General features: G+C 40.0%; 4 protein-coding genes across 11 annotated transcripts in view; 2 read left to right on the forward strand and 2 right to left on the reverse strand.

The window, feature by feature from the left end:
* Nucleotides 1–8: 8 nt before the first annotated feature.
* LOC105679705 (zinc finger MYND domain-containing protein 11) lies at nt 9–7,991 on the forward strand. 3 transcript variants are annotated; one of them, XR_001101884.2, is made up of 8 exons: nt 9–1,100; nt 4,309–4,713; nt 4,781–5,111; nt 5,181–5,494; nt 5,622–6,107; nt 6,227–6,409; nt 6,492–6,708; nt 7,436–7,991. XR_001101884.2 is itself a non-coding variant. In XM_012379889.2 (7 exons), exons 2-7 carry the CDS (start codon nt 4,315–4,317, stop codon nt 6,612–6,614), a joined length of 1,836 nt encoding a protein of 611 aa, XP_012235312.1. In that variant the 5' UTR covers nt 9–1,100; nt 4,309–4,314; the 3' UTR covers nt 6,615–7,991. The 3 variants fall into 3 exon arrangements, 2 of the variants coding, with proteins under 2 accessions (XP_012235312.1, XP_012235313.1); XM_012379889.2 differs by having other exon boundaries at nt 6,492–7,991; XM_012379890.2 differs by lacking the exon at nt 9–1,100 and adding an exon at nt 3,835–4,217 and having other exon boundaries at nt 6,492–7,991.
* On the reverse strand, nt 1,096–3,860 carry LOC137001907 (uncharacterized). The gene has a single exon (XM_067361161.1). It carries the CDS (start codon nt 3,798–3,800, stop codon nt 1,581–1,583), a length of 2,220 nt encoding a protein of 739 aa, XP_067217262.1. The 5' UTR covers nt 3,801–3,860; the 3' UTR covers nt 1,096–1,580.
* Nucleotides 7,992–8,184: 193 nt separating the features above from the next.
* LOC105679712 (protein LZIC-like) lies at nt 8,185–10,460 on the reverse strand. 4 transcript variants are annotated; one of them, XM_067361257.1, is made up of 4 exons: nt 10,225–10,460; nt 9,191–9,341; nt 8,936–9,071; nt 8,185–8,849 (listed from the first exon to the last, which is right to left on the reverse strand). In XM_067361257.1, the coding sequence occupies exons 1-4, from the start codon at nt 10,235–10,237 to the stop codon at nt 8,502–8,504; spliced, it is 648 nt and encodes a 215-aa protein (XP_067217358.1). In that variant the 5' UTR covers nt 10,238–10,460; the 3' UTR covers nt 8,185–8,501. The 4 variants fall into 4 exon arrangements, with proteins under 4 accessions (XP_067217358.1, XP_012235326.2, XP_067217357.1 ...); XM_012379903.2 differs by lacking the exon at nt 10,225–10,460 and adding an exon at nt 9,947–9,986; XM_067361256.1 differs by lacking the exon at nt 10,225–10,460 and adding an exon at nt 9,706–9,724.
* Nucleotides 10,461–10,693: 233 nt separating this feature from the next.
* Nucleotides 10,694–26,753, forward strand: part of LOC105679706 (eukaryotic translation initiation factor 4 gamma 3) — a 36,326-nt gene continuing 20,266 nt past the window's right edge. The window contains exon 1 of one of the 3 annotated variants that reach the window (XM_067361115.1): nt 10,694–11,173. In XM_067361115.1, coding sequence (XP_067217216.1) covers nt 10,846–11,173 — 328 coding nt within the window. In that variant the 5' untranslated portion in view covers nt 10,694–10,845. Of the gene's footprint in view, nt 11,174–23,838; nt 25,816–26,753 lie in introns of those variants that run through there. The other 2 variants (XM_067361114.1, XM_012379895.2) reach the window with 2 other exon arrangements.

Raw genomic sequence — 26,753 nt, forward strand, 5'->3', positions numbered from 1 at the left:
AGACTTAATGTTAGATTTATCGCTAATTAATTAAAATCGGGACAAATATTCACGCGACTATGAGGGAAAATAAAAAAGTAAATAGACGTTTTTGTCACTTATATTTGGTAATGTTTAATGTAATTTCTTAACTTTTTGACTTACTCTTATAATTGTTAAGAAATTACATTAAACATTACCAAATATAAGTGACAAAAACGTCTATTTACTTTTTGACTTACTCTTATAATTGCTTTTTATTTTTTATTCTGAATTTATACCGCCTTATTTTACGTGAATAATTCGTCCGAATATATCTTGCTTTTTGATTAAACATTGTGATTTTTAAGTACGAATTTAAAATACGAATTTATTATTAAATAATTTATTTTTTTATGAGTTTATATTACTTAAAAGATAAATTTTTGCTACACTTTATTTTATACGATACAGTGAACATTATAAGAATATTTACGTACATGACGTATCTTATATTAAAATATTATAAGGCAGAGATATTATATATTCTGCTATAATAATAAAAATAAAATTATAAAATTAATCTCTCGATTATATCGTTATGTGTAACTAAAAGTGCAATATTGCTAATTGTTGAAAACTACTTATACGATAAAGTTGTAACAAGTTTTTCAAAATAAAGAAACCTTAATTGATTAAATTGAATAAAAGTGTCGCACATGTTATCTGTCAGTTTTAAAAGAATCTTTGTTGAAAATTTACCTTGCGCAGATTTGAATTAAATCATTTTTATCGTGCGATATGAAAACAACTTGTCGATATGCAATTACGTAAGTTGCGCGCGCATTGTTAAAGCATTGTTGAGGTTAAGTCGGGCTCATGACGTACGCACAGTGTTCGCGTCTTTGACATTAATTATTGTTACGTTAACAGAGTTACTGCTCGCTATCGCGAGCGACGGCGGTCGGAAAGAGGAGAAAATAGAAGATTTCACGCGCGTGACCGATGAGCTCGCTTTTGTGAAACTGCGAGAGCCAACAGAGACATTATCGAACGCGGCTGCGAAATTACGAATTTTGGACTCGCGCGACGATCGTCGATATAGCGATTGGAACTTTATTCGCGATAAGTGATAAGTGCGAGTAAGTAAACTTCCACTTACGAATTCATAATTCATCTGCACGAGCGTTCTTTTGTAAGAATGCTAAATATTTACTGCAATAAGCACGAATCAGTGTTCGTTCCGTTTGTTTTGTCTGATATGAATATTTTTATCGTTCACCAACGATTAGGCGATTGGAGACAAATCGCAATCAGATTGCTATGTAACAATGCTGTTATGTAGGAGCTGTTAGAGATAGCCTCTTACAAATTTTACTCTTCTTGTACGTTTATTATTGAGAAAACGTAAAAATATTTTTTTAGGAATATTTTTTATTTAAAAAAAAAATTTCTGATGAAATAAGAACTTTCTTCCATTACTAAGTTCAAGACTATATATATATAGAAAGTATTATTTCATATTTGTGAAATATAATCGCTGACACAAAATTTATTGCTTGTAATTGCTATCATTATCTTGATTCCATTAATATTTGAATCTATTGATTGATAATTAGATTTCACTTAATTGGATGTATCCTATTTTCTTTTTTACTAGCATCGCCACATGCTTCTTGAATTTTCATTATATTTATGTTGAGGATATTTCTTATGATACCAAAAGAAACTGCGCTTAAGAATGTAGCGTCAGTCAGCCACTGCGGCATACGAGTGCAGGAGAATACTTTCAATAAGGTTCCTAATAATGCTGGTGTCCAGAGAATTACGCATAGAATTAAAGATATTTTGATTATATTAAGTATTCTAAGCATGCAATTTATCTCTAAGAATATACTTTTATTTTGCATCTCCTTGTAACTTTGGTCCTTTCTTGTTTCTTCAGCTCCTGTTCTGCTGCCATGATCATTTCTTGGTCCCTGCAGCGAGTTAGATCCCCCCATGGAGTTTTCACGAGAAATCTCTTTGCTATCCGTGGAGAGCCGAAATTCTGAATGAGGCTCATCAACAACAGCTACACTACTATCCTTTTTCGAATCGACGTTGCTGCATAGCGACGGAATTGGTAGATCAGTCCTTGCTCTCAATATCGCGAGAGTATTCTTGCACATGTACTTGCCTCGCATCTGTAGAATACAGAAGAGTAGAATCGACAGGAAATATACCGTGAAGCATAATACGAATAAGTGTAATTTCAAAAACTTGATCGAAATCAGGCATTCATTTGTCATGCGAAACGAGTCACTTTGCATCTCTGTGTTAAAGTCATCAATTTTGCTGGCAAGTAAATCCTTGATCGAGTTCGGCTTCCTCTTCGCGACGTAGCCCTTCGAATTGTTCCGCTTCGCGGCATGCGCGCTGGCGGCTTGAATGCGTTTCATTATCTCGTTGTATATTTGATTATTGGAAATGGATGCTCCACTTCGCACAATGGGAACGCTGCCGGTTTTCTCAGTTGTATTTTCTTTAAAATATATCAACGCGTCCTCTGCGTCCTGAGCCGACACTGATGGCACACTGCTCAGGCTCTCGAGTGTTGTATCGGATTCTTCCGACGCATTCTTCAGCAAATCACGGAATGACACTTTCGTATTCTGATCATTGAGTAGATTTGAGGGTGAATCGTTAATGCTGACGTCTCGCTCCATCAGCGTGCTATTTAGTCTTCTAGTTACGTTATTGACATTCGTATTATTCGTGATATAGTTCATTATATTGTTCGCGACAATATACTTCGTCATATTTTGCGATCTAGAATCATCGAGAAGACTTATGGATTGTGTAGAATTGCGCGCATAATTCAGCGCAGTCCTAACGATGTTCTGGACTTTCGACACTATCTGATCTACCTCGATGATGCTTGGTGTCGACATATTTGACAATTCTTTATTAATCAGATAACTGTTTTCCAGCGGCGTCACGTGCACAATGGAGTTAGCAGGCTTCGGTTTATTTTCGGGATCTGAAAACACGTAGAACATTGGGAAATTACTTTCAAATACGCACTCAACGTCCTCTGTGTGTCGAAGGATACTCATATCGCTGTACTCGGCGAAGTACAGAGCTCCCACAACGAGAAACGGCATGAACCAATGACTGGTGATGAGGAAGCCGACCGGCTTTCTGTTATCTTCGTTCACCTGAGATTGTTGGGATCTTGAAATCTTCATGATTCTCCGAATGAAGCTGCTCTTGATGTCTCGCGATTGAAACGTCGACTCTTGCTCATCTTCCAGTATTCCTCTTCTTCGCCGTTTAACGTCGGCAGCCTTTGCTTCAAGCTTAGTATTTCCCGACGATTCCATCACGCTGGCGCATCTTCGCTTCACGCACGCTGCATTGAGATTGCACTGCACAGCGAAGGTCAGCAGAGATACGAACGCGTTTGTCAGTGCAGCGAGTAATATTCCATACTGCATGTATACATCTTTCATGTCGCACGTCAAAGTTACATTAAGATCGACTTCGTTGACCGCGTCGCGTAGATTATTAATCGGCGGGAATGGGAGTTCATACTTGTCTTCGTCCCTCTCGATTATCCATGTGCGGTTGGACGTATCGCTGGTGTTTTGCGAGTTGTAACTCAATCTTATTACGGCTTCAATGTGATTTGCCAGAAGGATAACAGCCGTTAATGTAGCACTGAGAACGTCAGACGTCGATAGTGTGTGAAACGGCGATTTCGCCTTGCTTTTGCATCTTCTTCGCAATAGAATCACCAGCGTGACAAAGCTGGAGAGTAACAATGTGTAGCTCGTTGCGCCTAGTGCTGCAGGATGCATGCTGCGATATTAGACTGCTTCAGATTCAAAATATCCTCTTTGCTTTCTATTCGAGTTGAGCTCGTTTCCTACTGAAACCGCGTATTAGTCGATAGAAACAGACTGAATGAAGCATTTATTACAAGCATATGGGCACTGCACTGCATTGCATATGTGGGTACCCAGTTAGCATACCTGATGTAATTAAGATTTAACTGTACTGGCTGGCAGTATGGGGGCAAAATATCTATTAATTTCAACATGACTAAACAGTTCAACGATTCATATTATTGTAAATTTTCAATTTTTCTCTAATATTTTAATGAATTAACTAAAATCGGTTGATAAAATTTGCGTACGAAGTGAATAGAAGAATTAGAATAAATAAATTACTGAATGATCGTTCTTACATAATTAGCTCGTGTGTGATTGAAATCAGTAAGTGTATTGTAGATAATTTGAAGCATAATGAGTATACTTTAAAATTTATAAAAGACGCGTTACACCAATACATAAATTATTGTTACAGGTCGATATGTCTGTACGCCGGAAAAGCGATCCAGCCATGGTTCAGCGTGTTTGGGACACGATTAAAGTCACGGTGCATCAGAGAAGCTTGCCGAACAACGATCGTATAGTACGGCATTTGGCACGAGTTTATGGCTTCACGGAGCAGGAAGCACAGGAGGAGCTGAACAAGGCAGTCGAGGACGGTTTCGTCCTATTGAAGAAAGTGCCCGCGAAGAACGGCATCGAGCAAGAGAGTTACAGATTCCCGCCGGCGGACCCGCCGGAGGGCGACGGTCACGACTGGTACTGCTGCAAGTGCCAGCGAGCGGGCGCGGTCGAATGCTGCGAACAGTGCTACAGAGTCTATCATTCGGAATGCCATGTGCCCTGCAATGCGAAATTGAAGATCTGCTACTTTTGCGAGGTAAGCGTCCAGCAGCGAGTGGCATTCTGGTTGATGCATTGTTAAAAGTTACGAATAATTGTTGCAGAAAATCAATAGCGACACGTATCCCGACAAAACGGAGCTTAATCACATTCTCAGCTTCACGTGCGGTCATCTGAAGGCGAAGTTACCGCCGGAAATCACAAATCGCACCATTGTTTTCAACAACGGTCCGATTGTTACGCCTCCAAACGGCTTCTCCGGACCGACCTGGGTGAGCGAAGGCGAGGACGCGTGGCGGCCAGGGATTCTCATAAAACGTCACATGGATCTGGCAATCATGGACACGAAGACGAGCAATAATGAGTACAACAATCTCGCCGAATTCGAGGCCGACGCGCACAATATTCTACATAATATTCTGGTTTATCACGGAGGTAAGAAATTTTGTAAGTCACATTTTCTTTTTTAATCTTTATTGTATAACGTCTTACGTTATCTTGCAGATCGCAATGTGATAGGAGACATGGGCCGCACGATGTATCAGGACTGCTGTTACGATCTTCAGGAAATTCGCCGTTGCGCGGACTGCTATCGCATATCGAACGAGAAATCGGAGAAAATGTGGTTCTGCATACCGTGCAATCCGCCTCACCAACTGGTCTACGCGAAGCAAAAGGGGTACCCGTATTGGCCCGCGAAAGTTATGCAGGTTAACGGCAACGTGTACGACGTGCGCTTCTTCGGAGGTCATCACATGAGGGCCAATATCGAGAAAGTCTTCATTCGGCCGATCTCTGCCACGTTACAAAGTTTGCAGGTGAGCAGAAGTCTCTAGATTATTGTACTTTTGTAAAACAGACGAAAATACACAGCTAATTTTTTTTATCTTGTAATTGATAAGATAAATATCTATTTTTGTAATTAAAAAGCGCTGTCCCTCGTAGATAAAAAAATCAACGGCTTGGAACAGAGCTTTCGAGGAGCTGAAGCATCATCAGCACTTGTTGCAAAAGTTGGGAAAGAACAAGGAGGATTTGAACACCATAGATAATCCTTCACCCGCGAAGATAAGAAAATTAGAATCGTCGAATTCGAGGAGTCCAAATTTGCCGAAACAACTAGCAATTAAGGATTTGAGGGTGAAAGTCGAACGCTTGAGTTCCGACGGCAGCATCGAGACGCAGACTGCAAACGATACGGATAACAAAAAAGATGTCGCGAAAAGTAACGCCGAGAACGAGGAGAGACAAGTGCCTCATTTACCGGTGGCAGAGGATGAACCCGCCAGAGAGATAACCAGCACTTGCCCGCAAGGTATAAAGAAGGAAGGCTCGCAGGAGGATATGGTCACGTCCAGTTGCCAGGAACCGAGATCGAAGTGCGTTCTCGTACAGACTGAACAAATCCAAACGGATGGACTACCCGCCAAGGTAAATTTTCTCTCAAGCTTTAACTTAGCACACGTACAGTATATTATATCCAGACATATAACTATTTTCTATTTTTTAATTATAATGTTGAAATTTTTAAAATAAATTATAAATTGCAGATCAAAAGAGAACGCAGAACTTCGGAACAACCGACGACAACAGCGCTAGAAAAACTGCGCCGTGATTTGGAACTTGAAAAGTGCAGAGAGATGGAAAGATTACAAGCGGAGCATGCCAAAGAACTGCGGGAACTGACCGACAGGCATCAACAAGTTGTATCTGATATTAAAAAGAAACAATGGGTAATTTTTTTTCGCCCTTCACATTTCACAAAAAGGAAATATATAAAAGCTGTTTTATTAAACATCGTATTATTTGTTGCAGTGTTACAATTGCGAGGCTGAAGCGATATATCATTGTTGTTGGAATACCGCGTATTGCAGCACAGACTGCCAACAAGTTCATTGGCAACGTGAACACAAAAGGGTGTGTAGACGTAAGCGTTAATTCACGTGATGAGTGCGAGTATAATGAGATTGTTATAAGAAAGCGTTCAAGATGAGGAAATCAACTTTTTGAAATGGAACTTACAAGAAGCTAGGTAAAACATTATTATCTTTATTTAAAAAGTTGAAACCAAAATAAGGGGACACAAAAACAGAAAGAAAAAGGAGAACATTCGCCTTCACATACATATTTTCATGATGATTATCATTCACATACATGTACACATATATACTATACATTATCATATACATGTACATATGAAAACAAGTTAATTTTCTTTCGTTTATCTATTTAAGTGCTATATACATATATAAAAGAATAGTCTGTAGAAGCACGTTAATATCGTGGGTTTAAAAGCAACAAGCACTAACGAAGAAAACACGAACCACATTGATAAAATTTTGAAAAAATAATTTTTTTTCAGATTTTTGAAAAAATTATTTTTTTTTAAATTTTATTACTATGGTTAAATAGAGGTGTTCTTACGATAAAACTTTTGTATGAAACATTTTTTGATATCTCAAATAATTTTCCAGAAAGTTTCAAAGTATCAAAATCAGAATTTTCGGGTTTGCGAAAATGAGATTTTAGCTAATATACTACAAGAACGCACTAAGGAATGATTATCTTAAGGGACGGATTTTTATTTGAAAGTACCTGAAAAGCCAAATGATTTATAAAAAATTTAAAAATGCATTCAAACTTTAAATTGAAAATAACTGAACCTAATTTTTATACTTATCATTAGTGCTTATTGCTTGTAAGTCCACGATATAATTCTTGACACCAATTCAACATGCCTTTAACAACTTCCCTCGCAGGATGGAAAAACTGTTATGTGTGTGCGCAGGTAAATCTCAAGACTGTTTTTACTTAGCGGCATAATAAAACTTTTTAAATGTCGTACAATCAATCATAGTTTTGTACAATGCTATTGCTGCGGTAAATTCAAGGAAGAAACAAAGTGATGGTTGTAAGATAATATGAGTGAGTGATTCACAGAAGGTATGCATAGATTTGTTAAATTTTTTGACTTATTTTTTAGATATAGTAAATTTTTGTTCTCTATACTACATTAATAATAGGTTTTAACAACACACGTGATTCTATGTGCATAATTAATGTATTTTATATGCATATTATGATAGTGACAAATCTTGTACATTGTCATTATGAATTATTTATATCAAATTTATCTTGGCATATTATTCCTTTAAGATCATTTTAATTGATAGAAATACAATTTTCTTAGGACAAAACGGCAAAACATGAAAATATCAATACATTTATTTTATGATTCATGTAAGAAAAAATTATTATTATTATTACACAATATATTTATGTATGTTGCATCTAATATATTACAAACACTACAAACTAATTCGATATAATTAATGCGTTATGCATTCAATCACAGCAAATATTTAAACATAATGTAATCAATGTCTATCTAAAAATTGCACAATAATTTCTAATAGTTATATATAAATACGCGCGCGTGTTCTTATATTATTTATATTTGATAAAAATTTTATGATAATAGTCAATTTTGTTTCATTGAACAATCATATTATTATAATACGACGATTATTACAATGCCAGTATAGTAAAGTAAAATTCATAAATATTTTGAAACATTTTTCATAAATGCCATAAATATTTTACACTTTTAATTTATAAAGCGATACAAATATTTGCTTTGAATGTCAATAGAGTACTGAAATATTTTCATATATAAAAAAAGATAAAAAATTGAAGAAGAACAGCCTAACATAAGACCATATCGTATGAATTTTATTATTCATTAAGGAAGCTTTAAAAATATACCAATATATTTAAATATAGCGAATTGTAAGGATGGCATTGTGACATCACAGTCACATGGTTCTAACTTAGATCTTGCGTAGCTCTGACTTCCTTGCCCACTACATCTAAAGCCATTTTACCCTTTTCCTTTGTTTCAGTAACTTGCACATATCTGGTGGTATCTACACTATCTAACGATAATCGTTCTAACAATTGTAATAAAGGTGGTTCTAATTTTTCTCCAAGTTGCCTCAAAGCGCTTAATATTTCCTTACGTTGGCAATCAGCAACTTCTTTGTTCAATTTTCCCAGTTTTTCGTCACGATCAATTTGTGATAGACGTTCTTTAAGTCCAGCTGGCTCACGTTTACCAAACATTCTTATGACAGCTGGTGTTTGGAAGGCTGCACTAATAGCTGCTTGAGTGGCCTGTGGAGAATTTTTAATTAACCGAAAAGAAATGCATATTGCAATGTATATCACTATAATGCATTTAGGTAACACACAATATATACCAATTGCATCGCTCCAAGTTCATTAACTAAAGTCATATTTCCAGATATCATTCTTTGCAGGCTTTCATTGAACTCACGGAGTTGTTCCATAGTATCTTCCTTACATTCCAGATAATCTGTTTCGTCTAAAGTAGCCCTGTTAATAGAACAATTGTATAATTTGTTTTATGAAGAAAAATGTAAAATAGAAATGAGAAACTTGAAGCATCGCTTGGTTCTATGTATTTAAAAAAAAGATAAAAAATATAACAAAACCTGCATTCTTCCAAATCTTCCAACTGTTGTACAAGTCGATCTAATTGCTCTTCCAAATTTTTCTTTAGTCTGTCGGTTTCCGCTTTCCCATGTGAACTCATTTTTGACGAATCAAACGATGAAAAGGGCAAAAAAAGATAAGATGTACACACTGGAAGCAGAGAATTGGGTTATGTTATGTTAAAGATGATAATGGATGTAAAAATATCGTCTTTATCAGGCAAATATATATTTCGTCAATATATAATATACTATTTTAAATAGATAGATATTTTTTCACTCAGTACTTTTGCACACTTTGCAATGTCGCTGATCACTGTAATTGTATAACATTAGAAAATTTTGCAACAAACATTTTTGCAATATTTACCTTAATCTTAAGAAAATTATTGTATAAATAAAGTTGTCCGTTTATAATATTTTGGTCTAAAAACTTTTTAAAAAAAATTTAATTGATAATCCCAATTTTAGACTGCATTTGAATTTATTTTATACTCAGAGCTATAAAGGCTTACACATGAAATTGTACGAACTTGAAGCACATTTCATACGCATTGAATTGCATTTCATCTATATATCATGCATTATAATTAAAAAATGTGACAATTTATCATGTGTAAGTATTCAAAATGTGTAGAAAAATTAAAAATAAATAATAGATTATAAATTAATTAATTAATCAATATAAATATAATTTTGGATTTATTACTAATCATAAAACATAAATATCTAGAAAGCATATTGCAGGTTTCTCACTATTGGACAACTTTATGAGTTTCATCGGACTTGTTGATTGGCTATCGAAAGATCTCTGGATCCAATCAGCGCGTCTAAATTTTCACCCTAGATATCTTTCTCTAGATAGTTTTCTCATCAATATTGCGCATAATTTATGGCGGTTACTCATTCGTTATGGCGTACACACATCTTCCTCAGTTTGCAGCGAAAATTTGTATACGCTATTCGTTCGTTGATGAGTGCACATACACGGTACGAGTGAATACGATCGAATACGAGCAAGCAGTTACGCTTACACTCTCGTGACATCGTGACATCGCGGTGTTGTACGATACAACATATTTCACGTCGCTCGCATTTCTTGTTGAACGGCCGGTTTACGTGATTATGCGAAGGAAGATCGCGGCGGGTGAGACATTCCTTTTTTCCACGAGTGAACGGCGAACGTGTGTCGCGGGGATCCCGCGAAAAACGAACGACCGTTGCGCAGTGTAACACACGGTCGCGAACGGCCGATAGGCGGACAAAGCAGGCGAGCAGCGCCGAGAAGTGCGCTACGGAACTACATGAGACACCGCAAACGTGCTTGTGTACACGAATCGTCGTCGCCGTCGTGATCAAGTGAGTGCGCGCGCGCGCGCAAACCCATAATACTGCCCGATCGTTTTTGCAGATTGCAGCGATCGCGGCATACGGACCGTGCGTGGTGACGATTGACACACGGTCTTCGCAGATATATATATACACATATATATTTATATATATATCTCTTTGTTTTTCAAGACGGCGTGGTTTTCCGTGTTCTCACCGTCGTGAAATCCGTATTGCGTCGGGAAAAATCACGTACTTATGAGTGCGAACCGCATAAGACGGCAGGCTTCTAAGGACAGTCCGCACAAGGGAGGCACACGCCTGCGATGAGCATGCCGACGAAGGGGAATCGCCACCTGTCCCACCACCATCACCAACAACACCAACATCACTCCCAGCAACAGCCGCAGCAGCAACATCAGCCGCAGCAGTCCCATCAATCCCATCAACCCCATCAACCCCATCAATCCCATCAACCCCATCAACCCCATCCGTCCCATCAGTCCCATCAGTCCCATCAGTCCCATCAATCTCATCACACTTCGTCGCAACATCAGCAGCACCAGATCCTTCTTAATCCGCCTGTCGTGCATCCTTCGCAGACCTACAGCGCTGTGGTTACCACGAACGCGCCTCGCTTTCTTGCAAATGCCGGTAAGTCTGTTCTTTGCTTCTCAATTATATGTTAAATATTCTCGCATTGCTTTGTTTGCCAACTCGCAAGGACATGTTTGCGTATGTCTATCGAAGGTTATCTATTTTGTCGAAGTAATATTTATTAGATAATGTTGATAAATATTGAAATATATCAATCTTGGAAAATGCACGAGTGAAATTTACTCGTAGCGGTTCTCGCGATGTATACTTATCGCGCATGCACTCTACGGAAAAGTTTTTGAGGTTAGGGCGACCACGCGGCATGTGGTCGCGAGGACAGGGGAACGACGTCCTTCGTCGCGTAAACTATTTTTTTTTTATAGCCGCGTGGTAAGCGGCCTTTATTGTTTACTCGAATCTCGAGGAAGTGAAGAAGGCTTCGAACAAAAAAAAAGTAGGGCCAAGTTAGAACCCGAACGCGGATATAGGCGTGTGCTTTACGTATAAATAAAAATCTTACGTCGACAATCTACTTGCATTGCATGAAATTCCTTTCATCATATTTTTTTTATTTTCGAAATATCTCGCTCTACGTGCGACAAATGCGGACAAATTTTTGGAGGACCGAATTTTTGAACAAATAATCCTCGGGGAAAGAATATGAATGGATTCTCTCTATAATGTGGCTTCGCGTGAAAGCAAAATCGTAGCCGCGCGATGTCGGCTATGCCACAAGTTCGACAACTCGGCCGTGCAAGTGGAACGTCGGCGCGGCGCTCTTTCCCTGGCTTCCGTAATCTCGTTAAAGCGGTTTCTCGCGGTTAGTCCGGTAGCGGTTATCAATAGAGCCCAACATCTCGATGCTTGTTCATCGGTGTGAAAACGCGTATATAACTCCGGCTGGAAATTCTGTCCGTTCGTTTCTCGAGTTTTACGCATTTATGTGCGCTAAATGTCGAACTGCCTCAATGCTTCGATGATATCGACATACGAAATAAGTCAATAAATCTTATCGCAGTTCTTAAGAAACATTATCCATCGTTACGGAAGCGGGGAGTAATGTTTTCTTCCGGAAATCGAACCGAGTGACGAATCGTGATAACTATCCGATTCGAATGTGTGCTTTCACTTTCGTCTTGGCTTTCTAAGCTAATATAAATCACCGCTCGCTGCGTAACAAAATTCCGATGCGCGTCTAACGTTTATCGGAGCGATCGGCCTCTTATCGCCTGTCCTTTTTTTAATCACCCAGTCATTTTTTGTATCGAGTTGCGACGTCGTGTCGCCTCTTCCTATTCTTGCGTCTTCTTTTTTCTTTTTTTTTTTTTTTATTATTGTCTCATGAGCTCTTCTCGCAAAACAAGGACGCGGCTTTTCATTGCGCGAAATAAACAGTAAGCGGACGGATAACAAGCGTGCGCGAGGATGAGGAGGAGGAGAGTGAGGAGGTGGCTGTACTATTGGCCGACACGACGTGTAGCAAACTGTTGAATCGCGCTTATTAAAAGCGGAGGTGGGAGACACAGAGAGAAGCTTCCTGCGTGCGAGTCGCGACGTAGCATCGACCATCTCGACGATGATCGACGACTTGTTTAGGAAGCAGGAAATGGCATATAAAAAAGTGGCACATCTCATCCTTTTTAGCATTATTTTATACAAAAATGAAACATATTTGTGTTGTCAGAATGCACTGTTTTTACTCGTTTGATATCTCGAATACGTTGCAGCAATATCCTTTCTTTTTAAATTAAATTAAATTTTATTTAATATCGTTTTTGGAAAAATAAGTTGTATGAAGAATCATTACAATAACTCACAGAAAAAAATTGTATTGGGCATGATTTATCATAATGAACTGAATAGTTCGCGATAATTTACAATAATTTCTATAAGTTATTTTAGCAAAGAGTTGTGCATTTTTACAAATTATTTATGGAGCTATACATTTATATAACTTATTTACGTGATAGAGTTATGCATTTCAACTTGACACTTGGAAAAGTACTTTTAGGGAGGGAGTAACGTTTTGCTGCGTCATACATCGCAAGCACTTTTTACTTAGCCATTGCGAAAAAAAGTTCACTGGATATATTTTATTGTGAAATTCCAAGGTAGTTGGTACAATGCGATACGTGAAACGCTCACGGTGCTTGATGCAATTACAAGTGCATATGTAGTTAAAATTAGATTCAAGGCAAATAACGCGTACGGACTCTCGAAGTGGATAGCGTAATTTCGTAAGAACGAACCCCTCTCTTGGGAAAATCCGACGCGTATCACGCAAGAGAATAATCGTAAGCATTAGAAGAGATTTCCGCGGAAGCTTTTTCGCGCACACAAACGCGTGCGGGGGATAGCGTAGCGGAGAAATAGCGACGACAGCAAAGCCGTCTCATCGCTAGAACGGGACGTAAGAAGGCTCACGAAGTATCACGAAGCCGACCGAACGCCTACTTCGACTGGTACATGTGGCAATCGGCCGCGCGTGTTTCGCGTATGCACTCGTTTCGTTCGCGGTGAAACGAATCACGACAAATCCAATTGTAATTGAGCGCCGTCACGTCGCGATCTCGCGTTTCCAGATGTGCGACGGAACGGACTGAGCGGAATTGTCACGTCCCCGGGGACGGCGCGGTATCTCGCGAGTGCGGTGTTCGCGCGTTTCGCTTTACCTGGTTCCGACTGTCGCGACGAGAGGTCCCTCGCTCTCAGGGACACTTGGACGGTAAGGCGAGCCTCGCGGTTATTCGCAGTCTCTTGCTCGCGAGGCGCGAGCATATGGTGCGTGACCGCGTGTCAATCTGCGCAGTGAGGTGGTTTCGCCGCGACCGGTCGCGAGTGTCACGTCGAAAGTCTCGGTGCGAAGAACCCGATTCTCGGTTTCCTTTTCCCGTTAACTGGGAAGAAGCGAATGATCGGTATTCGCGCGCGCCTGGCGCAACGGCAGCGCCGGGTTTCATTTGCTCGCTATTGACGCGCCTAAAAACATAGTCCGCAAAATCGCAAACGAGAAAGAGAGAGAGAGAGAGAAAACCCGTGCCGCGCACGTCGCGCGTCCGTCCGTTTCATTCTTACGCGCGGCGGAGGTTATATAATTTCCGACGAAGCGTTCTTTTCGTCCGGCGCGTACACGCGACCATACGTGAAGATCCGGTATCGGTAAACGCGCGAGCATCCCGTTTTTCGACGTTTCTTTTCTCTTCTTCCCGCAACGCACACCCGATACGCAAAAACGGCTCATGCCATCGCGTATGACATTGCGCGCCGACGACGACGACGACCGGGTGGAGACGGCACCGCCGACGGGTCGCAGTCACGCCGAGTAAACATGCGTCCGATCGCCACGTATTCATCGTAACGGTCACCGACGGACGACATCAACGGAACGACGGCGGCGACGATCAGAAAGGACAGTGGAAATGTCCACGGCGATAGGTGAGTTTTTGTCGCGCGCGTCTACCCAACATCGGACATTTTCGCTTTTTTGTTCACGAGACCACGCGTAGCGCTATGCGCCTCGCGCGTGATCTCCGCGTTCCATTTGCGTGGCAAGTTGCTTTCGCGACAGGCATTCGTCACTGCAATTCTCAAGAGACTCATTTCGGAATGTTGAATTTCCCGCGCGATTTTAACATCGAACGCCGATGGTAATATCACACAGATTTCTATTGCCGAGACTTTCGGGAGATTTCGCGTTGCATGGGTTTTTAGAACGGCCACGTGACAACGCATCGCCGCTCGCCGACATCGCCGATGTTTTTGGAATGGGCGGTACGTTACTTCGAGCATGTCCCGCACGGGTGGATTGGCAAACACGTGTCATTCCATTTAGCTACGATGGATGAGGGAGAGTTCGTTTCTTTGGAATTTTTTGCGTAGAATTTTATTTGTATTCTGTCGGCCGATTAACTCGTGGTATTTGCGTGATATTTATGAATCCACGTTTCCACCGTATTATTTGCTAGCGTTCTCAATTTGGCAAGGAAAAAAAAACAGATAACAGATTTGCCAATAAAATATTTAATAAAATATTTACAATATTTGAAACGATTTTCTCCGAATCGAAAGAAATATTCATTTATCAGATATGCTCACATCAGGTATCCGACATCTTATCTTCCTTTTTTTACGTACCTGCTGATAAGAATATCTTGATGTTTTAATCGATCCGACAAAAAAAAGTTCCCCGAAGGTCTCGCTTCAAATTTCTCTTGAGAATCTGTGGGACATTTTGTTTCGCACGGAAGAAACGACAGTCCGCTTTAGACGAATCGTCTGCCGAGATCGTCCAAGGTCTTATCGAGTCACGTCGTTGAGTAAGGAACTGTCTGTAAAGGGCATCGCGGTTAGGATTGCATAACGCGCGCGAACACAGTCAAATCGAGCACAACAGCTAAGTCCAAGTTGAAGTTTTACGGCTTGAAATTAAGCTCATCGTTGTATTTGTAAAGCGCAAGTTTTTTCTTCCTGTTAATTAGCAGCGAGCGCTAATTCCGAAACGATCTGCAGATACTTTCAACCTTTTCGTGAAAGCGTGGGTGAACGGTTATCCAATCTCGTACATTGCAAAAATAACATCACGTGTCCGTAAGTATTTGCAAACTCACGTTCGATCGACGATATGTCGCATTCTTAACATCGTTATGCGTATGATGCGTCAGCGATTAAAATTCATAGCGATTTGTATTCAGATTCCGTCTCGCGGTATTTTTCTCATAAAGAAGAAAAATAGAATTGAAGGAGAACATTCTTTTTTTGCCTTGGAAGCGTAAACTTGGATACATCTGCTAGTTGATTTCGTCGCTGGCGACTGCGACAAGATAGCAAAGGCGCAATATGCTGTTAGTACCTTTCTCTTTCGCGGATGGATATTCGTTTGCGTAAACCGTTGACTAAGTAATAAGCGGTCAAATGGATTAATTCCACCGCGTAATCTTGCGATATATGCCGAAGCAACTATCCATTGTTCGCGCCGAACGGTGAATTAGAAACCGTTTCGAACTGTTGAAATGGATATCCGCTTCGAGCGAACGCGAAAGTAAGTTTATTCGAAACTTCCTTTGAGAAAATTTCTTACCGCCTCGCGATCTAATCGAACATCGTCGTTACGTTCGCATGTGCTGTGCAACGCAAAAACGCATCTTCCTCGACTTTGACAGCGGAAATTTGCATACGTCGCTCGGTGCATACTCGCCTTTAAAAGAACAATAACGTTAACGGGCTGCTATCTGGTCTCAAGTAGGTGGAGCTTGCCGGCGCAATCTTACTGGTTAAACGAGTTTATGCAAGTACAAATCCAGCTCCGTTATTATCCGTTTATGCCAAGCATTATGTAATTCTTATAACGTCTGTGGTAATTTGTATTTTTTTCGAAGACCGTAATTCGATCGTGGAGCCAGCATATGCAGAAAAAAAATGTGAACGGCATTCGACATTAGTTATTATCGCATTTAGCATTTAATAGTCAAAAAATTGGAGATACTTTTTTCCTTTGACATTCCTTAACATAAAATTACAAAGTTCGAGCGTTTAGAACTCGCACGTTGCGGTTTAATAATTTTTTTTTTTCTTTCGTTTTTGTGGCTTGCGCGTTGTGTTTGAATTTGCTAATTGCGTAAAGCAATCTATACTTAGTCGAATCGGGTAATGAGGATCGCGAACGACGCGATGACGGGTGAAAGGTGGCCACCATTGCAGGTACGCGCATACAGATTCGAATCGAAGCCAAAGGAAACGGAGAACCGGCAGAAAATATGCATTCCTGGCAAGGCCGCTCGCTCGAGAAAGAGGCCATCGAACATCCGGGGAGAAACTAACCGTACTTCACTTGCCTGCTTCTCCCGCTCTTTTCTCTCGTGACGATTATTTTACGGTTACGTTACATAGCGCGTTGGATTATTTAAACCGCGTATTGTTCGTTATTTAGGGCTTGATCATTTCTGTCGATCGGTTTTTCATAAAACTGCCATGGTTTTAATAGCCAATAAATAGATTTTTAGATCTTTGCAAAAAATTATTAATTTCTAAATATAAGCAGGTTGCGGATTTTTTTTTACAAAACGACGGCAATTAATGTAATATGTATATAATTGAGCGAGTTGCAAAAAACTGGTTTTATTATTTGATTTTTACTATTATTATTTTAGTATTTCAAGTAACACTTGAACCGAATTTGATTCGTGTAGTTTTGTTACTAAAATATCAGAAATATTGTACTTTCGAAAGTTTTTATTGTACAATATTTTTTGGCATGAAAAGTTCGGCGACAAAAATGTGGGACTGATAATTTATTTTGTCAACGGTTTGTCGATGCACAGCAGGTCGGTTGGCTTAGGTTTAAGGTAGGCTTAGGTTTAAGGTAGGCCTAGGTTTAAGGTAGGCCTAGGTTGAAGAAAGGCCTTTTGTCCCTTAAAGGGATCTCAAAACGACCTGTTGGTATAATATATGGTACTAATATATTTAAAAAACTTTTCTTCGATTTTCTTCTTTTCTTCGACTTTCCAATCATTGTGATCTCAATCTTATCGCATTTATGTTTCATAAGAATTACGTGTATTTTTACATATTTTTCTTAATACGATTAGTTGAAATTATATCAAAATATGTTCTTTATATTTTCAATACGTTTCGCGTATTTCCCTCGATTTACGGTTAGTTGGAAATTGTGAATAGTACAGTCTGCGTAATAAAATAGTTTAGAGCAAACCACAATTGCTGGCGGTTAAGTCGCACGTTCAAACATTGTGACATTTAGCACGTGTGCGAGGCACACATCGGCCATTCCACTGAACCAGCTTCTAAACAGTTCCTGGTAGAAAGCGTACTTTTACACGCGACTGGATAATTTTTTAATTTTACCGTATCCACGCGAGCCAAACATTAGTCTCGACAACTCGTTCAATTATATACATTACATTAATTGCTGTTGTTTTGTACAAGGAAAATATGCAAGCTACGTAAATTCGACAATTGCTAATTTTTGCGAGAATCTAAAAATCTACCTTTTTCTCATGAAAATTTTTGGACCTAAAAAGTTTCGATACCTGAATATATCTGGAATTTTGTTCGAACAGCTTTTACTGCTGGTCACATTTCTACATTTTTTCCGAAAGGAAATAGCTTTAAAATTGACCATTTCTGCAAATGTCTCCCGCAGATAAGGTATAGTTGTCAAAGGCGCCGATACTAATGCTTTCCGAGTACAGAACGATTTGTAAAATTCTGACCGATGTGTGCACGAGGAAACTTTTCTTTTCAGAACTAAAGAACAATCATTTATTACGAACCATAAAAATCACAAAAGAATTAGAATTGGCACTGCGATAAGAAAGTAATTACCGAGCGCGTGTGTACTCGACAGTGATATTTCTGTGCATTGAGCGAAATATTTCCGCCGTGCCACCACGTGTTCGCTGACCACGCGCGCCAATATAAAGAGGCGAATGTTATCAGGTCGGCGAATAGCCCCGCGACTTCCGCTTCGGCTTCGTTCGTTCCGCTGTATGCACGTTGTTTGCGCGGATCCAGCTGGCATTTGTTACGCGGATTTCGAACCAGAGAGAAATAGAAAGAGAGAGAGAGAGAGAGAGGGGGCGAGAGAGAGAAACTTGACATATTCGGAAAACTAAAAAAAAAAGCAAGCCATATTGAATCCATTTATTCGACAAATATTGTTGTTACATCATTCGAATATCTTTAAGTGCTAGATTAACGTTAAGTCGACTCAGTGGTATAATGTGTTTCTATTGTTCATGCATTTGTCTATTCAACCAAAATATGCATACCTATGAAACTTTCTGCTTACCGACGGAGTTTCTCTCGAGATTAGCTCGCGAGTTTCTTAGCTCGCGGCATGGTAGCGCGACACGCGCGTTTCTGTGCGTATCGCAAATATTGCCATGATTCACAAATCATTATCCGTCATTGCCAGTGGTCGTGTTGACTTGATTCATTTGATATCAAAAATCGCGATGAGAGCGGCACGACAAAAACTAGACGATCAACGGCGAAGGATAAGGAAAGGGAGGAAGGAACTCATACGTCATCAAGAGGCGCGGTCGTTGCCTCGATCGTTCATGATCACGGTGTCGTTCGGCGAGAGAGAGAGAGAGAGACGGATGGGGGAGGGGGAGTCGTTCGGGGTCGTTTGAGGGTTAGGACGCGACAGAACGCGTAGCGTAGGGCGCGCGAGCCCGAGGGGGCGAGAGTTGCGGACGTTCGCAGCGAACGCACGAGCGAGGGTGGTTAGGTCGTTGCCCGCGGGGAACGAAGGGGATGAGTGAGTGAGGGTAAGGGGGAGGAAGAGAGGGCTGGTAAATATCGACCCTCCCTTTGCGTAGACTCTCCGTCTCTCCCGTCCAGACGTTTGTCGGCGCGTGGTATCCTCCTCTTCCTCTTCCATCTCGTCCTCTCATTCCGTCCCGCCTCTTCCTCCGCCGTTCATTCTCTCTCCCACCTTTCGCGGGCTGCTAACCTACCGAACGCCCACATAGAGAGACGGCGAGAGAAAGAGAGAAATAGAGATAGTGCTATCCGCTCGACACCACGAGGTTTCCATGCTACCTTTCCAAGGTCAACGGCTCGGGGGCTCAAAGACCCCTGGAAAACGACTTTTACGGCTTTCACCCGCGTGCATACCATATCTGATCTCTTTTTTTTTGGCAATTTAGACGTCGCGAAATAATGTAAAATAATTCGCCCATTGATTCGTATCTGCGGTTTAATCGCCGAAGAATCAACACCACGCGTTCAAATTCTGATAAAAATCTTGCGTTAAACGAAATTGCTCGCGATCATGGATATCTTGAGAGGATAATATTTGCGGGGTGACTCACGGTGACCATGTTTTCGTACGAGGACTTTGAACTTTCGCTCGTCTCGTCTGGCTGAAGCTTTCGTCTCGAGACAGTTGAAGGTTGCCCGGGGTTACAGGTCTGTACGCCTACCTTCTCCCTCGCGACGTTCAATTTTTTTTTCCGTAATTCTTCTCTTTGTGAAAAATTGTTCTCTTCCTGCCAGTTTCTCTTTTTCATCGAAACGGGTCACCGTTAAACTTATTTAAAAGAATACCTAAATAAATATGTAAATTCGTATCATAATGAATAGCATACCATAAAAAGGAATATGTTGAATGGGACGAAGGAATGTGTTGAATAGGACAAAGCAGGCTATTTTTGGTTCAAAAAATTTTTTTTTGACAATAATGACTTTTCCTTCGATGATAAATCACTCGGTAGGTCTAATTTAACGAACGAACTTGTTCCTTGACAAGATCCCTTATTTAAAATTAGAACTCGGATAACGGACGTCGGAAAATTGTTCTCAAACGTGTACGACGCTGAGCCGTGGCAATTGCGACGCGATAGCTGCGAATAATAATGCGACAGTGAGCGAACTGAGGGTCGTGCGAACTCGAGGGATGACCGACGGTGACTTTTTCTCTTCCGCGAGATATGTAGGTCACGCAGGTCATGCGAGAGAGAGATGATCTCCCTTCTCGCACCTATCCTAGACCAGGCGGCGAATCTAGGCTGTGGGCAGCGCCGGGTGCATATAGGTATCGATCGGCTCGGCGGCGGTTGCTGCAGCTTGGCCTGGTGCACTGGCGAAACTGGGTTACCACCCAACCTATACACGCGATTCGCGAATCCGCGCTCTCTCCCCCTTCGTCGTCACGGCCTCTCTCTCACCTTCCACCTTCGTGTACACGCGTCCTTCGGTACATCTCTTCCGCCCACATAACGCTCGCGCTCGTGCATCTTCGTGAATCGCAGCGACTCCTGACCATACGTCTACTTGCACTTTCGCGTTATGGCATTGCCGCCGAAAGAGTCGCCTTTAATCCCGCGGCCTTCTTTTTTTTATCAAATGGCACACAGTGCATTACCGAGATACGCGTAGTGGTTTCTTTTCATTACTTTTTAATAGAAGTGAAAAAAAGATACACTACAGCAGGCTAGGAAGCTCTCTCTTTAACATTTAATCAACTTTAAAAAATTTTAATTTTTGCATATTTAAATATAAACGACTGAAAAATGGTCTTTTTAACGTCTTTTAATAAAATGTATAGCAAAAATTATAATAGAGTGAATATGAATGTACAAAGTACATGATTTGCATGAATATACTTTTTCCTTTATCTTGAAAAAGATAACTACAATAGATCTGTTGATAAAAATACGATGTAAAATACATGATTCGTTATAATGAAACTAATGAAAAACATATCAATTGTACTGACATAATTTAATTTTATGAAAGCAGAAAAACTTATCTCCAAAGTGATATAATAATTTATTTACGCTGTCTACTTTCAAGTTTTATATAATATAATATATGATATAATAATTTGTTTATACTGTCTACTCTTTCAAGTTTCAAAATTTAAATAATGTCTCGTTTCTGAACTTATCAAACTTACAAAATGTATGTCATTTTAATTAATATGTTTTAAATTTATTGTAACATTACATTAATTATACTCTTGAGAAATATCTGCATCAATACGTTCTTGACGAGATTCTTTTCTTATCAAGAAGAGGGTCATTAGAAAAAGATTTTCGTTTGTTTGAACAGATGGAATTTTGATTGCTGAAATTTGTATAATTGTCTTTAAATTTTTATAATATGTCACCAAAGTGACCTTTGTAGCCTAACAGTGAGATCGATAAGATGACAATATTTACCAATAGTTCCATAACAGTCAAGCATTAGCTTAACAATAAAATAAAGTATTTCAGATATATAAATATCTTTAATTTTTATGTTCTTTCGTTTTTAATTTCGATAAATAATATTTTCGAAAATGTGTATATTCTAAAGGAAGGCAAATTGTATAGTTTATTTGTTTATTGAATTTGTTGTATTTGTCTAGTGAATTTTTGGTTTCATGGGTGGTAGAGATGATAAATTGATTTTTGAATCTATTGTTGGCAAAGTCTATACAAAGTCCATAAAACATTTTCTCCAGCATGGACTGCCTGTCTGCCTATCTGCCTTATTTTCTTTTATTTTCCATCTTTCGAAATATTTGTCCATTGTTAACGTCAAAATTTGTCAAAATATCTAAATGGTTCCGTTTTGCTTATTAACCCAAGATTTTACCGTACTTTGTTCTAAATGACTAATGCATTTTGTATGTAAATATTGCTATTCATACTGAAGAAAAATTGACAATTGACGTTTGTCTATCGTTATAAATTAAAAATGCATACAATTTTTTCTGAAAATCTTATTGTAAACCATATCAATAGCCTTTGTACCTTTTGAAAACTGAGAAAGTTTTTATGGTCGATCCAAGGACGAGTTAATGGTCAAACGTTGGTTGAAAGGAATTTCCAAAAGAAATGTGCAAATACTTCACACTTTCTTTTAGCTATATATTTTTCAGGGTGGGATTTATCTATAGGTGTGCTACACAGAGCTCTACAAATTTAGGAACTCACGGCAAACTAAAAAAAATTAAAGAAAATAAACTTGATGATTTTAATTTGGCGATTTCAACAAAATATATGTTGAATATGTGTAATATAATAGAACATACAATAGAATAAAAAATCGTTTTAATACAGTAAAGACTCACTAAACGTGAGTCACGGTCGTGATATTGGAACTTAACAATTTAATAAAATAAATAATTATAACGATATGATTAAATTTTGCAAAAGCGAGGAAAAATGTATAGATGTAACATATACATATATGTTTATTTTAATTTTGATAAGACATAAATTTCAGAAATTGATCTAATTATACAATATTATGTTACATTAATTGTTATATTCTTTATTTTATGACATATGCAGTCATTAATATTTTATCATGTATCTATTTTGTTTCTATGTAATTAATATTTTATCACATTTATTAAATATGTTTATTCCTTTATATTTATTTAAATTGTTTATGTTGTAGAATTAAAAACATGTATCTAAAAAAAGTTACTTTATTTTTAATCTTTATATTATGATTCATACAAAATTTTATTTATTGTCTTTTTCATAATAATAAACAAAAAATATATACTGCATATATCATAAATGGAACACGTGTGCGAAATATGTACTGTGATATAGTAAATAATCTAAAAGAATTTTGAAGGAACATGATGCATATATTTTATTGTCGCGATAGGCGAAGCGAGATGGAAAATCAATATTTTAAAAAGTTTGTGTAAATAATTTTATCGGAGATTGTGGCAAAGAATAATGGTTTTTAGAAATGGATTTGGATAAACATGCGGAAAATGCAGTACTCATATCTTTGATTACAAATTTTTTAAGCTCATCTCTTTCGAAATGTATAGCTAGAATTTATTTGCTGAAGAATCTCGTTTCTTTTTAATAATATCTTATAATTTTTATTGAATATAAAGCAAGTTATTATTTATTAAATCTCTAGATAAATAAATTATAAATGTTATTTATTTATTTAAGATTTAATAAATAATTGTAAATACAATCAATAATTTTTATATATAACGTGATTGTGTTAAATCTTTTTGTACATTTTTTTAACGAATGCTGCTTCTACATATTGATATATATAAGAAGTTTGAAAAAGGTAGTGTGGTGGTAACGATTGTATACCGTGTGCAAGAGTCTGGCAAAAGAATGGAGAGATTCCAGGGTCGCTAGAGTCTTCATTGGTTTAGTTTTAGTTACGTAGCAAATCGAGTAGATGGTGCTAGTGTTCTTCGTCGTCGTACGGGAAGGACCTAGCTGGCTTGCGTCAGTCCAACTTCGCGTCCCTCGCCGAAGGGACGCTCTCGTTTTCTTCTGTGAATTAGTTCCGTGTTTTACACTGGAACATTACGGACCTCGGGGTCGAGGCTCACTCGTGTGGGAGAGTGCTGGCACCCGTCCGGTGCCTGTAAACAAGAGGAAGACAAGCGAAAGAAGTGGGGCTGAGTGCGCGACGACGCTGACGGCGAGACGCCGTTCCGACACCATAGTATCCGTCACTAGCGTTCGTGCGTTGTAGCACTGCGTATCGTGCACGTTCGATCAGTGCCTGTTTTATGCGCGTGTAAATGTGCTTTAATCGTATCCATCGATAAGTGATTCGAAGAGAATCCTCCTGTTTTTTTTCCTCCCCCGAAGCGTACGCGCATCCCGAAACGCAAGGAAGAGATACATACTTAGGCGAGTTGGCGCGCTCGGATCTTTTCGGCGCGCGTCCCGAACGCTCCCGATCGTCGCGCCGTGCGAGACACGGGTTAGCGCTTTGCCCGTCCGATCTCTCACGAAGCAAAAGGCGGCGGCTAAAAATCGTGCATCGTTTCGCGCGCGCGAGACCGCAGTCATCTCGGTCTCCGTCGCATCGTCTTCGTGTTCCTGGCCGGGAAAAATAAATCGCCCTTGTGCAGCCGTCGCGCGAACATCACGGCGAGTTTCCCCGTGCGACGGGAGTGGGCGACACACGAAGAGGGAGAGACGACGCCGGTCGAGCCTTAAATATCGATTTTGGACGAGCCGCGCGCGATAGTCTGTCCGCCACGGCAAGAGAGTTCTCCGTTCCGCCACCTATGCCGAGCAATGCGAGCGACGTGCGACACGCGACAACAACAGTTTTGACAGTCAGCCGCCGGCGTAACATCTCTCTGCCGGGATCCTTTCGCATCTTGCTTGAATGCGCCCGACCGTGTGTGTGAAGTGGGCGATTGGCGCTCCCGCTGACTCGTTGAGAATGTCGTTTGCGAAGCGGCGCAACCACGTGTGCTCGGTATCGTTTTAGTGAGGCGAGAATCCGCGTCCGTTCGAAGCCGAAATCCTGTGGGATTTGATCGGAAAAATTGGCCGCACTTAATGCCGTTCGAGAGGAAGCGCGCGGCGAGAATCATCATCCACCGAGGGAGGCGAAAATTCAGGACTGTCGACGGAACGGACGAATAAAGCACCATGTCATCATGGGGCGTCGTTGTCACTTAACAAGTTGACGGATCGCGAAGTGTGTTGGTTAAGTACAGGCGATATCCATCTTCACTTCTTCAACTTCGTAACCTAAAATTATTTCAATTGAGACGTTTGACGAAAGAAAAATTTCAAATTATTAAGGGAAGAAAATTGTAATCGTTAAAATTTACGCCATTCGAAATTTCGGAGCGGAATTAAACGTGCAAAACGGAAGATTGGATCGTGATTGGCGATTCGCGACGATGGTCGCGGGTTCGTCCTCCCGCATCTGTCATTACGTAAACACACTTCGCGGAATATCGCCGACGGCGAACGGTTTTTAATCACCGCGGAGGATTTCAGCGAGGAGGAGCGAGAAGAGAGTTCGCGCGAGGGAAAGCCGCCAGCAGCCGAACACGGCTGCCGTTCCATCGGGAAGAATGGTTTCGAGATACAGCGTCTCGAAGGAGGGCGCAGTGAATGTCGTCGGTGCCTTAGGACCTATGCATTGTCTGCTGCCGCACTGTGGCGGTACCCATCATCACCACCATCTCACGGCGTCGCATCCTCAAAATCCGCAGCCAGGTCACAATCATCATGTGCATCCCGGCCATCAACCGCCGCCGCCGCCGTCGCCGAGTCCTCATCTCAATCAACTGGCGCATCCCCAGCTTACCGTCAACATCAGCCACCTCAGTCACCATCATCACCACCAGCAGCAGCAACAACAGCAGCAACAGCAACAGTCTCAGCATCAGCAAACGCAACACCAGCAGATACCACCGCAGTATCGCGTCACTGCGAATAGTGAGTAAAGAGAGAAAGCGCGCATGAGGCGCGAAAATTCATCGAAATAACGTGAATCACAATTTTAATTCCTCCTTCGTTTAACGAAAGCGCGAATTTCTTTTCGTTCATTTACGTCGTTTTGTTTTTTAACTTTACGCCAATCTTTCCGACCATCTTTTATTTATTCATTAATAATTTAATTGTTTAGCGAGTGATAAGACGCACTTGAGTCGTACGCCACTGGCAAACAGCTGATTGAATGTTAGGAAAATTAATCGATCTTATAAGTCTACACACGCGCGCATCGATGATGGATGTGTCTTTTAATTATGATCACTCTCTTAAATCAATCGAGTATCAATTGAGATACTTTGCACACCTGAGAGCTAATTGCAACTATAATATGGACGAGAAAAAATGATTAACATTCTTATTAATAATTTCACGCCAAGTGTCGAGCAATTTGCGCGTTGCAGACGTATTTTACAATGAAGACAATTTCTTCAACATTTTTTTTATATCAAATTATTGAATTCCACGATTTTTCTAAACGAGATCAATGAAGATAGCAGCCCGCGGGTCTTGACGGGTTAAATCGTCGCAATGTAGATTACTTTACGAGGACTCTTTTGTGCCATAGAGAGAGAGAGAGAGAGAGAGAGAGCGGCATCGTGAGAATGGCTCAGCTCTGATTACGGCAAATGCGTTTTAATATTGGATCGTATGCACACGCGGGACTGCTGATAAAACTGCCAACGCCTTGAACGATAACACGGAGCGCACAATGAGACATTCGAACCCTATTGTTTCGAAATACTTTTCAATTTTTTGCACGGTTATTCCCAGCTTTATTTCAGTCGTATTCACATGATTGGACGGTTCATGATTTTGTTTTCTTGTTTTCGAACGTTATCGCGCTGACCCTCCTGTTTCTGATTCCTGACGGCGATACGTAG

The sequence above is a fragment of the Linepithema humile genome, chromosome 1, assembly GCF_040581485.1.
Source record: "Linepithema humile isolate Giens D197 chromosome 1, Lhum_UNIL_v1.0, whole genome shotgun sequence".
NCBI lineage: Eukaryota > Metazoa > Arthropoda > Insecta > Hymenoptera > Formicidae > Linepithema > Linepithema humile.

Coding starts and splice junctions, on each gene's coding strand:
- LOC105679712 (XM_012379903.2), bottom strand. CDS start 9,971: ATGAAACTCATAAAGTTGTCCAATA. Junction 9,342..9,946: donor ACTCATAAAGTTGTCCAATA/GTGAGAAACCTG, acceptor CTCTGCTTCCAG/TGTGTACATCTTATCTTTTT. Junction 8,850..8,935: donor AACTTGGAGCGATGCAATTG/GTATATATTGTG, acceptor AATTCTCCACAG/GCCACTCAAGCAGCTATTAG.
- LOC105679705 (XM_012379889.2), top strand. CDS start 4,315: ATGTCTGTACGCCGGAAAAGCGATCCAGCCATGGTTCAGCGTGTTTGG. Junction 4,714..4,780: donor AGATCTGCTACTTTTGCGAG/GTAAGCGTCCAG, acceptor TAATTGTTGCAG/AAAATCAATAGCGACACGTA. Junction 6,108..6,226: donor CGGATGGACTACCCGCCAAG/GTAAATTTTCTC, acceptor TATAAATTGCAG/ATCAAAAGAGAACGCAGAAC.
- LOC137001907 (XM_067361161.1), bottom strand. CDS start 3,800: ATGCATCCTGCAGCACTAGGCGCAACGAGCTACACATTGTTACTCTCC.